The sequence below is a fragment of the Leucoraja erinacea genome, chromosome 4 (genome assembly GCF_028641065.1).
Source record: "Leucoraja erinacea ecotype New England chromosome 4, Leri_hhj_1, whole genome shotgun sequence".
NCBI classification, from domain to species: Eukaryota; Metazoa; Chordata; class Chondrichthyes; order Rajiformes; family Rajidae; genus Leucoraja; species Leucoraja erinaceus.
Genome location: NC_073380.1, coordinates 6,114,786 through 6,128,134, shown reverse-complemented (window position 1 = coordinate 6,128,134; position 13,349 = coordinate 6,114,786). Strand labels below are relative to the sequence as shown.

The 13,349-nt window shown below is 49.0% G+C and overlaps 1 protein-coding gene across 1 annotated transcript in view; it reads left to right on the top strand.

Annotated features, from left to right (window-relative positions):
- Window positions 1–13,349, top strand: part of LOC129696003 (meckelin-like) — a 136,749-nt gene that overhangs the window by 63,150 nt on the left and 60,250 nt on the right. The window contains exons 21-22 of the mRNA XM_055633424.1: window positions 8,177–8,300; window positions 8,942–9,047. Of these exons, the coding sequence (XP_055489399.1) occupies window positions 8,177–8,300; window positions 8,942–9,047 (230 nt within the window). The remainder of the gene's footprint in view (window positions 1–8,176; window positions 8,301–8,941; window positions 9,048–13,349) is intronic.

The window sequence follows — 13,349 nt, the reverse complement described above, 5'->3', positions numbered from 1 at the left end:
ACATATTCAACCTCTCTCTTCTGAGGTCTGAGGTTCCCACCTGCTTTAAAAGGGCATCAATAATACCGGTGCCCAAGAAGAGCAAGGTGCCTCAATGACTTTCGACCAGTGGCACTAAGGTCTATGGTGATGAAGTGCTTTGAGAGGTTGATTATGGCACACATCAACTCCTACCTCGACAAGAACCTCGACCCACTGCAGTTTGCTTACCGCCACAACAGGTCAATGGTGGATGCAATCTCATTGGCTCTCCACTCCGCTCTGGACCACTTGGACAACAAAAACACATATGTCAGGCTGTTGTTCATAGACTACAGCTCGGCGTTTAATACCATCATCCCCTCCAAGCTGGTTACCAAGCTAACGATCTGGGTCTGCGCATTCCTCTGTAATTGGATCCTCGACTTCCTCATCCACAGACCACAGTCAGTCCGTATTGGTGGAAATGTGTCATCAGCAAGGGAGCACCTCAAGGCTGCGTGCTCAGCCCCCTGCTGTACTCACTCTATACTCATGACTGTGTAGCCGGACATAGTGCGAACTCCATCATCAAGTTCGCCGACGACACCATTGCTCTAGGAAGAATCAATGATGGTGACGAGTCAGAGTATAGGTGAGATTGACTGATTGATCAAATGGTGCCAGCACAACAACCTGGCTCTCAGCAAAACCAAGGAACTGATTATGAACTTTGGAAGGGTACCCACCATCCCGTATCAACGGGATGGTGGAAAGGGTCATGAACTTCAAATTCCTATGGGCACATATTTCCGAAGATCTTTCCTGGTCCCAGCACACTGATGCAATTATAAAGAAGCCTCTACTTCCTAAGAAGATTACGGAGAGTTGGTATGTCAAGGAAGATACACTCGAACTTCTACAGGTGCACAGGAGAGAGCAATCTGACTGGCTGCATCATAGCTTGGTTCGGCAACTTGAACGTCCAGGAGCAGAAAAGAATGCAGAAAGTTGTGACCACTGCCCAGTCCATCATCGGCTCTGACCTCCCCACCATTGAAGGTATCTATCGCTGTCGCTGCCTCAAAAAGGCAGCCAGCATCATCAAAGACCCACACCATCCAGGCCACACACTCATCTCTCCGTTACCAGAAGAAGGTTCAGGAGCTTGAAATCTGGAACATCCAGGTTCAAGAACAGCTTCTTCCCCACAGCCATCAGACTATTAAACACGACAACAAACAAGCGCTTGTGGCGGGTGTAAAGAAGTCTCAACAACACATTGTCTTAACTGTAGCTTTTATTAACTGTTCACATAATTGCTATACTAGCTGTACGTGGTCTGTCACTGGAGCTAGAGAGAGAGACCCCAGGGAGGGAACATGCAATTATACACCTAATAAGGGGAGTGGTTAAGGGTGGTGAGGTCACTATGTTAAAGGCACATGCACTAGCTATCTACATCCTTCCTCTTGGACAAGCAATATACAGTGACAGGGGACCACTATGTTCACTGGCTAGGCATACAATCATTTGGTCTGACGACATCCTTCTAAAAGCTATCTACATCCTCCTCTTGGAACAAAGCATATATAACAGTGACAGGGCGACCACGTCTCATGCGCTACAAGCAGGCATACAATGATTACAGAGCTAAACAAAATCCCCGTAGCAAACAGGCGGCTTGACCAGCCTGCCTGACCGGGTGCGAAGCTCGCCACCTCCTCCCCTGCAGGAACAAGAGCAGCCGGGGCCGGGGCAGGCGAGCGAACCGGGGATACAGGGGGAGAAGAGGCAGGAGAAGACCCACCCGCCGGCGGGGTAGAGGGAGAACGAGGGCTGGGAGGCGGAGACGGGGGCTTAATCAACGGCGAAGGGAGGGATCTGGGCACCTGCGGAACGGCAGGAGCGGAAACAGGCAAGGGAGGGGAGAAGGGGGCAGCAGGCGGAGGTCGGGGCTCGTTAACGAGCAGCAGATGCTGGCGGGAACGGCAGTAGATGACCCCGTCGTGGTCCACCAAGTAAGACCGCGGTGAGCCGGCATCACCGACCACCGTGGCGAGCTTGTAGTGGCCAGAGGCAGTCTGCATCCGGACGACCTGGCCGGGAAACAAGGGCGGCAGGGGGCGGCAGGACTGGTCGTGGGAGCGCTTCTGCGAGTCATGCTTGGTGGTGATGCGCTCCTGGACAGTAGCAGGGGGGAGAACAGAGGGAACAAGGGATTGCTGGGCAACAGGGAGGGGGGGGCGAGTTCTGCGAGACAGCAGTCGTTGTGCCGGCGAACCCAGGGCAGGGTCGCGGGAGATGTTGCGGAGATTAAGTAGGGCCAGGTGGAAGTCCGACTTGGACAGCCGACAGTGCTCCAGCAAACCCTTAGCACTGCGGACTGCACGCTCCGCCAGGCCGTTGCTTTGCGGGTACTCAGGGCTGCTGGTAAAATGTTTAAAGTTCCACTGAGAAGCGAAACGCTGGAACTCGGCACTGGTGAACTGGCTGCCGTTGTCGGATTGGAGGCGAGCAGGGGAGCCAAACGTGGCAAAGTGGCGACGCAGCCTCCCGATGACAGCCGAGGAGGAAAGGGAGTGGAGTTGGTCGACCTCAAACCAGTTGGAATAGGAGTCGACGAGGACCAGGAAGTGTTTCCCACGCCACTCGAAAATGTCAGTAGCGACCGCCGTCCAGGGGAGATCAGGGGCAGGTTGTTGCAGCAGCGGCTGACGTTGTTGATGTGGAGCCAGGCTGTTGCAAGAAGGGCAAGCAGAGACCCACTCCCGGATGTCGTTGGCCATGCTGGGCCAGTAGAACTGGCCCTGGGCGCTGGACAGAGTGGCCTCGGCCCCAGGATGACCGTTGTGGGCAGACTGAAAATAGGCAACCCTCAGTGACTCGGGCACTACGACCTTGTGCCCCTTAACCACCACGCCGTCGTGCAGGACGAGCTCATCGCGGACCAGGAAGTATGGGACTACACTGGCCGGCAAGGAGGAGCGGCGTTCAGGCCAACCCTGGATGATGATGTCGGACAGTAGCTGCAGGGTAGGATCCTTGGCAGTGTGGGAGACGAGGGACTGCATCTGCTTGGAAGGCACAAAGTTGACATTAAGCACCATTAGGTCCGACGACTCGTAGGGGTGGCGGGCAGAGGAAGGCAGAGGGGCGCGGGACAGTGTGTCGGCAACGAACATGTCTTTGCCTTTTCGGTAAACGATGGTAAAAGTAAACCGTTGCAGCTGCAACATCATACGCTGCAACCTGGAGGAAGCAGCGTGGATCGGCTTGTTAAGAATGGTCACTAGCGGCTGGTGATCCGTTTCAATCGTGAAGGTATTGCCCAGAATGTAGTCCTTGAACCTCGAGCAAGCAAACACCACAGCAAGGAGTTCTTTTTCAATTTGAGCGTAGCGCTGCTCGGCAGGGGTCATGGTGCGGGACGCATAGGAAACGGGCAGCTGCTGACCGTCGTGGAGCTGCATGCAAGCGGCGCCGAGGCCAAACTTGGAAGCGTCACAGGTGAGAACAATGGGGTGCTGTAGGTCAAAAAACTTGAGTGTGGGGGTACTGACCAGTCGGGACTTCAGGACGTCAAAGGCGCGTTGGTGTTGCGGGAACCAAGCCCAGGCAGTGTCCTTTTTGATGAGCTCCCTCAGGGGCGCACTCAGTTCGCTGAGGTCGGGGATAAACTTCCCCAGGTAGTTCACCATGCCCAGGAAACGCTGCAGAGCGGGCACATCGGTAGGAGGGGACATTCCAGAGACGGCAGCAGTTTTCTCCGGGTCGGGCTTCAGCCCCGAGGCGGTAAAGACGTGGCCCACGTAAGTGACTTCTTTAACGCGGAATCGACATTTCTTTGGGTTAAGTTTCAGATTAATGTCCTAGGGCCCGATCTAGGACTTTACGGAGGTTCAGGTCGTGTTCAGCCACGTCCTTGCCATAGACCAGGATGTCGTCAACTATGATAGCACACGGCAGACCGGCGAACAGCTGCTCCATGGTCCGCTGGAACACCTCACTGGCAGAGTTGATGCCGAATGGCATGCGCAGAAATCGAAATCTTCCGAACGGTGTGCTGAAGGTCGTCAGGTAGGAAGAACGTTCATCTAACGGTATCTGCCAGAAGGAGCTCTTGGCATCGAGGACCGAAAAGACTGGCCGGGCCAACCTGTGCAGCGACGTCCTCTACTGTGCGCATCGGGTAGTGCGGGCGTTTGATTGCCAGGTTCAGGTCCTTGGGGTTGATGCAAATGCGAATCTCAGATTTGTCCTTCTTGGCCGCCACCACCATGGTGGAGACCCACCGGGGGGGCTCGCTCACCTCTTTCAGGATGCCCTTGGAGACCATGTTCAGTAACGCAGACTTCACCTTGTCCTTCATGGCGAAGGAGACGCGGTGTGGCGGGCGGACCACAGGCTCTATGCTGGAGTCGACAGCAATCTTGTAGCAGCTGGGCAGCTTGCCCAGCCTGTCATCGAAGCGATCAGGGTATTCAAGCAGGGGGTCCATGAGGGTCTGTACCTGATGGATGTCGTGATGAAAGGAGACCAAACCGAGGTCCTGGCATGCTCGGGCGCCGAGCAGGGTCACGTTGTCGGAATCTAGCAGGTAGAAAGTGAGGGGCCGAGAGGCCTCCAGGACCTTGCAGTGCAAAGTTGTCTTTCCCACAGGAACGAGTACAGCTCCCCCATATGCATGCAGGCGGGAGCGAGCAGGAGACACTTTCTCACCAGACCTTATCTTGCGAAACAGGCTTGTTGACATAACATTTCCAAAAGCGCCTGTGTCCAACTTAGCTGAGAAGGTCGTACCATTGACGGTCACACGGACAGAAGGGTTAGCAACCAAAGCATGAGAGTCTAGAAGCGAAAACACGCTGGCCTCCCCTTCGGAGGAACTGATATCAGAAAGGGTGAGATCATCAGGCAGGTGCTCTGAGACAGTACTATCAGCCTGAGCAAGGTTGACCGGCACTCTCCGAAAAGGGGGGGCTTGATTCCCGCGGGCTCGGCAGGCTGCAGAAAAATGATTTAGCTTTCTGCAGAAATTGCAGGTCTTCCCCAGGGCAGGGCACACGTTGAATTGATGGGTAGCAAAGTTGCAGTTGGGGCAGCGGCGGGCGACTCCTGACCTGGGTGGGGGTGGACCCTGTTGTCGCCGCGGGGCAACGTTTCTTGGGCGGCCGGTGGCAGAGGCTAAGTCGACATGAGTGTCCTCGGGTGGCAGGGTAGAGGCGACAGCTTCAGCCATGAGTGCAGCGTGTAGAGCCGCATCCAGAGAAAGTTCGGGCATTCTGAGAAGTTCTGCTCTCAGTTTGGTATCGCGGAGGCCGTATACAAGGATATCACGAGTCAGCTGCTCGGGGGGTCAGGGCATCAAGGCGGCAGCGCCGAGCCAGGTGCCTCAACGCGGCGATGTAGTTAGTGACGGACTCGTCAGCGCTCTGCCGACGGCCAAACATTTTGAAACGCTCCAAAATAGAGTTGGTGGGAACATCACACAGGGCAGTGAACTTAGCAATGAGACATACCGGATCGAGGGCACTCTCACCAGCAGCATACACAAACGACTCGGACCGTTCCAGGGCGTCGGGACCGGCCAAGTTGAGGAGCAGAGATGCACGCGTCTCAGCGGTGGCAGCAGGGTGGGCGATGGTCACATAATGCTGAAAATCACGTCGGAAGACATCCCATCGATGGGCAATGTCCCCATCAAATACAAGCGGGTCGGGCTTGCGGCACGAGTTTGCCATGGCACGAGGGAAGGAAACAGGATAAGGGTACTGGGGTATAAACTAAAAGAAAACCGGCAAACAGGAGGCGCAGGGTCTCACAGCTGAGACACCATGTAAAGAAGTCTCAACAACACATTGTCTTAACTGTAGCTTTTATTAACTGTTCACATAATTGCTATACTAGCTGTACGTGGTCTGTCACTGGAGCTAGAGAGAGAGACCCCAGGGAGGGAACATGCAATTATACACCTAATAAGGGGAGTGGTTAAGGGTGGTGAGGTCACTATGTTAAAGGCACATGCACTAGCTATCTACAGCGGGGACTCGTAGGAGTCCAGCCAAAAACTAGTCAGACACAAGTTGTGTGCACTAGATGTGCAATGCAGCTCCCTACTCCTCACCTGACACAGGCATTGCCCGGCCTTAAATAACATCTCAGATACTGACCCCGTTACTCGCGCCTCCCCCACCAAGACGCCGCCCTCTAGAGTCAATGGTTTGTCGTGACCTTGGGTTGCTATCAGATGCCGTCACATCACCCCTTCCCTAACATAAAATCCCAATAAAATACATTTACGTTTGTGGTTGTAACATGACAAAATGTGGAAAAGTTCAAGGGGTATGAGTACTTTTGCAAGCCACTGTAAGCCCTATCAAAATAAATGCTAGCATTGCATTTGCTTTCTTTACTACTGATTCGACTTGCAGGTTAATTTTTCCCATTTATTAAATAATCTACTCCTTTATTCCTACCACCAAAATGCATGACTCCGCACTTTGCTACACTATATTCCATCTAAGACTTCTCTGCCCACTCTCCCAAACTATCCAAGTCCTTCTGCAAAGTCCCTGCTTTCTCTACACGACCTGCAGCTCCACCTATTTACGTATAATACGCAAACCTGGCCACAAAGCCTTCAACCCCCTCATCCAAATCATTAATATACAACGTGAAGAGCAGCGGCCTCAGCATCGAACCCTGCAGAAGTCTGAAGATGGGTCTCGACCAAAAACGACACCCATTCCTTCTCTCCAGAGATGCTGCCTGTCCCGCTGATTTACTCCAGCATTTTGTATCTATACACTTTCAGTTCATATTTTTACATGTTAAACAATGGACCAGTACAGCACAGGGACTACCCTTTCAGCCCACAATGAATAGGTCGATAGGATCACAACAATATAGTGATTTTTCCAAGTAGCCCAGTGAATTTAAGGGGAGCAGAAATTTTACAAGCAATGTGGAGCTTGGCTCCGTTTCAACCCATTCCTGTTCTTAACCCTGGTGTTCCAGCCCCCGGCTCCTACAATGCACCCATTCCATAACCTGGACTCCTGGCATGGCCGCGCATCTTTAAGTTAGTTTGGAGAAACAGAGCGGAAACAGGCCATTTGGCCCACCGACATCACACCGACTATCGATCACCCATACACTAGAGTCATAGAGTGACACAGTGTGGAAACAGGCCCTTCGGCCCAACTGGCCCACACCGGCTAACAATGTCCCAGCTACACTAGTCCTACCTGCCTGCGGTTGCTCCATATCCATCCAAACCTGTCCTATCTATGTACTTGTCTAACTGTTTCTTAAAGCCTCAACTACCTCCACTGGCAGCTTGTTCCATACACTCACCATCTTTAGTGTGAAAAGGTTACCCCTCAGATTCCTATTAAATATTTTCCCCTTCACCTTGAACCTATGTCCTCCGGTCTTTGATTCCCCTATCTGGGAAAAATACTCTGTGCATCTACCCGATCTATTCCTCTCATGATTTTGTACATCTCAATAAGATCACCCCTCATCCTCCTGCGCTCCATGGAACAGAGACCCAGCTTACTCAACCTCTCCCTATCGCTTGCACCCTCTAGTCCTGGCAACATCCTATTAAATCTTTTCTGAACCCTTTAAAGCTTGAAAATATCTTTCCTATAACATGGTGCCCAGAACTGAACGCAATATTCTGAATGCGGTCTCACCAACGTCTTATACAACTGCAACATGACCTCCCAACTGTTATACTCAATATTATGACTGATGAAGGCCAAAATGCCAAAAGCCTTTTTGACCACATTATCCACTTGTGACTCGACCTTCAAGGAATCATGCACCTGTTCTCCGAGATCCCTCTGCTCTAGTTCTTTGTTATCCCACATTTGCATACCGCACACTGGGGACCATCTTTACAGAAGCCATTTTACCTGCAAACATGCATGTTTTTAGAATGTGGGGGAAGTCCCATGTGGTCACAAGAAGAATGCACCCGGGGTCAGGTTCAAACATGCGTCTTGATGCTGTGAGGCAATAACTACCGCTGTGCCGACCATTTGCACTCTGGATCCCAGCTCATATTCCCCACTAACCATTGAGTCCAAACCACCATGATTTCCATACAATTGGATGCCGAATTATCAGAGGTACACTGGGATATGCCAACAATTCTGCAGCCCTCCTGTATGTATCCAAGTTTTAATTATTTTTTTATAAATCACAGATAAAATGATGAATACTTGGTATTTAACCAGGCGTATTTTCTTGGTGGATACTCTCAGTGGCCGTGAAATGAACCTGGATAGCCAGCCAAAAGCAATTAGAGTTGCTAGCCACATAAAAATCAGGTGAATGAGTTTTCATATGGAAAAAAATAGAAAGCAAGTTGATGAATCTTTTGCAAGCTTAAGCGCATTAAACTTATGTTATTCCATCTGATGGAGTAGCTTTCCAATAAACCTACAGATACAAGGCGTATGATAGATAAATACAAGTTTCCAGTAGTGAGCTCATGCATGATTTTGCAAAGAGATAGTATTCTACAGTTATGTGAACGGGTAAAGAATTGCCACTGAGGCTATATAGATAGATGGGTAAAGAATTGCTGGATGATAAGCATAGCATCGGAGACGGGTGTCAGGGGATTATGGGGAGAAGGCAGGAGAATGGGGTTAGGAGGGAGAGATAGATCAACCATGATTGAATGGTGGAGTAGACTTGATGGGCCGAATGGCCTAATTCTGCTCCTATCACTTATGAACATGAACCAGAAAGGAAATCTTATCATGACAAAGGGCATGGCTGAGGGAACATGGGTCTTTTACATTATTCTTTGGCAAACATTTGAGCATTACAGTCAGCTAATATTAATGGGATTTCAGTCAATTAGGGAAAAGAATAATTGAATTTGTCAATAAAATCATTATGCATCACATTTAAATTAATGAACATTCAAGTAAGTTTTAATGTTATCTGACTGATTTTGCAGCGTGATACTTGTGCCCAATACTTTGCAAGGAAAGATCATTCCTCCTATGATGACTATCTCTTACACAGATATTCAGATCCAAAATCCAGATCAACAAACTGTTTCAGTAAGTATGGATCCATTTTTTAAAAAAGTATTGAATTGTTAATTTTGTCAGCTCAAGGAATTGCAGGTGTTGGTTTGCAAAAAAAAGGCACAAAATCCTGGAATAAATCCTGCAGGTCAGGCAGCCTCTTGGGAGAACATGGATATGTGACATTTCAGGCAGGACCCTTCTTCAGACTCAACATAGATAGGCAACATTTCAGATCAGGTCCCTGCTTCAGAGCGAATCGTTCTTTAGAAGAAGGGTCCGGGCCCAAAACGTCACCTATCTTTTTTTCCCATGACGCTGCCTGACTTCCTGTGTTACTCCAGCACTTTGATTTCTGTGTTAAAGTCTGCAGGTATCCTTAAATAATTCGGTCCGTTGATCATGATGGACAATAGCCGAAAATATCTGGGTTCAATTTATGAGTAAGATTAAATGAGAACTTACCAGTTTGAAGTTTGATCTTTATTTTATGAGGAGTTACGATGAGGGACTACGTGAAGAACCCCGTTCAGCCACATGTGCGTCAATCTTCAAAACAGCTGGTGTGAAATCACAGATAATAGTGACTGAAGTATAATAGTAAGATGAAAGAAGACTAGAACTACCAGATGACCTTAATGAGGGCTGGGAGCGGAGGGCACGTAGTTCCTCATCGTAACTCCTCATAAAATAAAGATCAAATTTCAAACTGGTAAGTTCTCGTTTAATCTTACTACAGGTGCACAACCTTTTATCTGAAAGCCTTGGGACCAGACACTTGTCGGATTTCGGACATTTTCGGATTTCCGAATGGAAGATTTTTAGCGTAGATTAGGTAGGTAGTGCGGGCGGCTTGAAAAGTCTGGAGCGGCTGCCTCCTCCCCGGAGACCGGGGAATCATTGTAAATCATTGCTTAAATGTTAGTCAGTTAGTTTGGAGGGATTTTATGTGGTGGTGGTGGGGGTGAAGGGGGAAACTTTAATTCTTAGTCCCCTACCTGGTCGGTGACTCCCAACATCACGGAGCTGGGGGCTCCGTCCGGCCGCGGGCGGCGCCGGTTGTAGCTCCGACCCCGGCAACTCTATCCCTGGCTGCGAGGCGCTCCAAAACCAGCGCAGCCCGCGGCCGGACGCCCGCAGCCCCAGCTCCGCGAATGTTGGGAGTCGGCGGCCACAGCGCTCCGGAGCTTACCGCACGGCGACCCGGTAAGGCATTGCCCGCTCCCCGCTGGTATCCCAGCGCTGCGACGCCGCCGACTCCCAACATTCGCGGAGCTGGGGCTGCGGGCGTCCGGCCGCGGGCGGCGGTGGATTTGGAGCGCCTCGCAGCCAGGGGTAGAGTTGCCGGGGTCGGAGTTACAACCGGCGCCGCCCGCGGCCGGACGCCCGCAGCCCCAGCTGGGAGTTGGCGGCCACAGCGCTGCGGAGCTTACTGCACGGCGACCCAGTAAGGCATTGACCGCTCCCCGCCTCTCCGACCAGGTAGGGGACTAAGAATTAAAGTTTACCCCTTCACCCCCCCCCCCCCCCCCCTTTACATAAAAGCCCTCCAAACTAACTGACTAACATTTAAGCAATGATTTACAGATGTTTAAGTGTCTCCCCGGTCTCCGGGGAGGAGGCAGCCGCTACAGTAGTACAGACCTGGGTTGACCGTGGGTCGTTTCGGGTCAAGTTTGGCGCCAAACGCGAGCTTTGGTGTGCAGACGACATCCTGGAAAAAATGGCCGGTTTTCAGAGTTTTTCGGTTTCCGGAACTCCGGATAAAAGGTTGTGCACCTGTATTTTACTTCGGAGTCACGTGAGTGACTACTTGAAGATTTTAAAGCTCTGTGATTTCATGCCGTGAGAACCAAGTCTACACAACCACAACTGCCCCATTGACAAATGAGGGAAAACATTCATAATGCATACAGTCATGACATAGATTTAAACATGCTGATGCTGTTAAATAAGTAATAACAATAGTCACATCTCTCATCCGGATGGAACCTATAACAGAACATAAAATAAAGTTGAGAAATACCCCTGGTCTGGCAACGGGTTATTATAACATGTTTGAAAATTTGTTCTTTGACCACGCTACAGCCGTTAGGATGTGGTCCAACGGAACGTAATTAACCCTTGCTGCTGCTGTGATAACAGCCCTGGTGGAGTGAGATCCGGATCAGTATCTACTCCTGCATAACTCAACTCTGTTTTAACACCTGGCAAGATCTGAGCAGATACGTTCTTATAACGTTTTTTGTAACTAACAATCATAGTTAGCTCAGAGTCTCGAAGGCTCTGGTGACCTTGACGTATTGTTGTATATGTGTGTCCTCACATAACAAAAGTTCCTGGGTATGCCTTGAACTATTTTGAGACCTGACACCCCTACTGCTCTGCTTAAATAAATTATAGCATAAAATACTATGCATATATTTGCAGATGTAATCATCCTCTCCTGTCACAATAATGTAGCGAGTGACCTGTTGTGCTAACCAGCGGCACGAGGATAACTACCTAATGAGGTTCGGTCAAAGCTAAGAATGTAGCTGGAACCCCCTGGTGAAATAGTGTTAACACAATGTCAACCTCCCATACTGTATTGTACTTGTCCTGGAAAACTTGTGTAAAAGATGTCCTTTACTAACTCGATATCCGAGGTGAACCCAACAAAGTGGACCTCGTTAGCTGCAGTAAGTCTGATGGAAAGCACCTTGGCACAGTTAATGACCCTATAACTCAATATTGTCAAAGACCATTTAAATGAACTGCAATAGCTCAGAATCTGTACAATTTTAAATGTAACATGAGCATTAAACAAACGCTTCCCATCTGCTGAAGCAGCAAAGTATCGCTTTTTGGTACCATTCCAGCACTGTGAATACATACAAAAATAGGTGTGACAACCCAAGCCATAAGCAGTCTATTGAGAATCTGTAGAACATAAATTGATTTTATCATGCAACGGCTGATTTCCCGAGCCACAGGCTGAACCAGCAAGTTACTTTTAAAATAACCATATACGGTTGCATTATTATTATTCCCGACAAATCGAAAATCAAACTGCATAAGCCAATTCCACAGCTGGAACCCAAAGCGGGCTCTTGATGACTTTATTTCAAGACCCGACTCATAAAGCAAAATGGAGGAAGACATAAAAGACCATTCCTCATGCTTGTAGCGAGAATGTATCTTTCGCCACTGTTATGCCACACATTTTTGCAACCTTTGAATTAGCATAAAAACAACATATCTATATTCAGTGTTGCATTAAATCAGAATTTCATAAATACTGGGTGGTCCAACACCCATTCTGTGTTGTCATTGATCTGTACTTAATGATACTCCAGTGGTAAATGAGATGATGTACCTATTACAGGATCTTTTACCTGATTGCACCCTCGTGCTTATCATATGCCACATCATAGTGTATCAACATAAAGTTGAGCATGCAAATATGCATATTGATTCAATCACTCTTTAACCCACAAAATGCACGTAGGGTCTATAGATAGTTGATACCAATAACTGAAGAGTTAATAATGTATGCAAACCTCCTGAACCTCCAACTAGAGATGACATTCGCATTTTCCCACCTTAGGCCATAGCATCATTTTGCAATATAATGACATATTTATTGATCAACTACTGGAGCAATGCTGAATACTGTTTGTCCATCATAGTGACTTTAGTAGCTTCAGCTGGTAATAGCAAAGGTGTGTTATCAATGACCTTCATGGCCCTTTATAGTTTGCCATTAAGCATGTTGTCAGTTCTCCCACTTGCACAGCTGCATCACATCTATTACATTGCCAGTTAGTCTAATGAATAGAAACTGCTTTATAACAACAAGGCTGTTCCAGGTTTCTATTGACTCCAATCTGGTGCCCAGGGCGGAGTCACAGGCCAACTATCCATTTGATAACAACTTAATTTAACTGGATAGGAGAGAACAATTGCTCAAGTAGCTTGAGACTGAAACAGTGGTTTTTAGTCAAATACAGCGTCAAAATATAATCCAGACAATGCATCACATCCTTTGAATGATTTATTGTCATCATACTGTTAAATTGCCTCATCATAGCAATGCCTTCAAATATCCCTGATGATCATTGTACATGGAAAACCCTATGAAATCAGTTTGATCACCCTTTTTTCATAATGAACAGGCCACGCCTCCCATCATTTCGTATCTGCCCTGAACGGCAACTCTGGCCCGGTTCCGATAATTCTCACATGTCCCAAGACAACTCTTGCCATAATTCTGACCTTGCCTTGAAAGACAATTCCCCATATCTCCGAGCCTGTCTCGAAGGCAAACCTGGCTAAAATACTGGACTTGGCTCA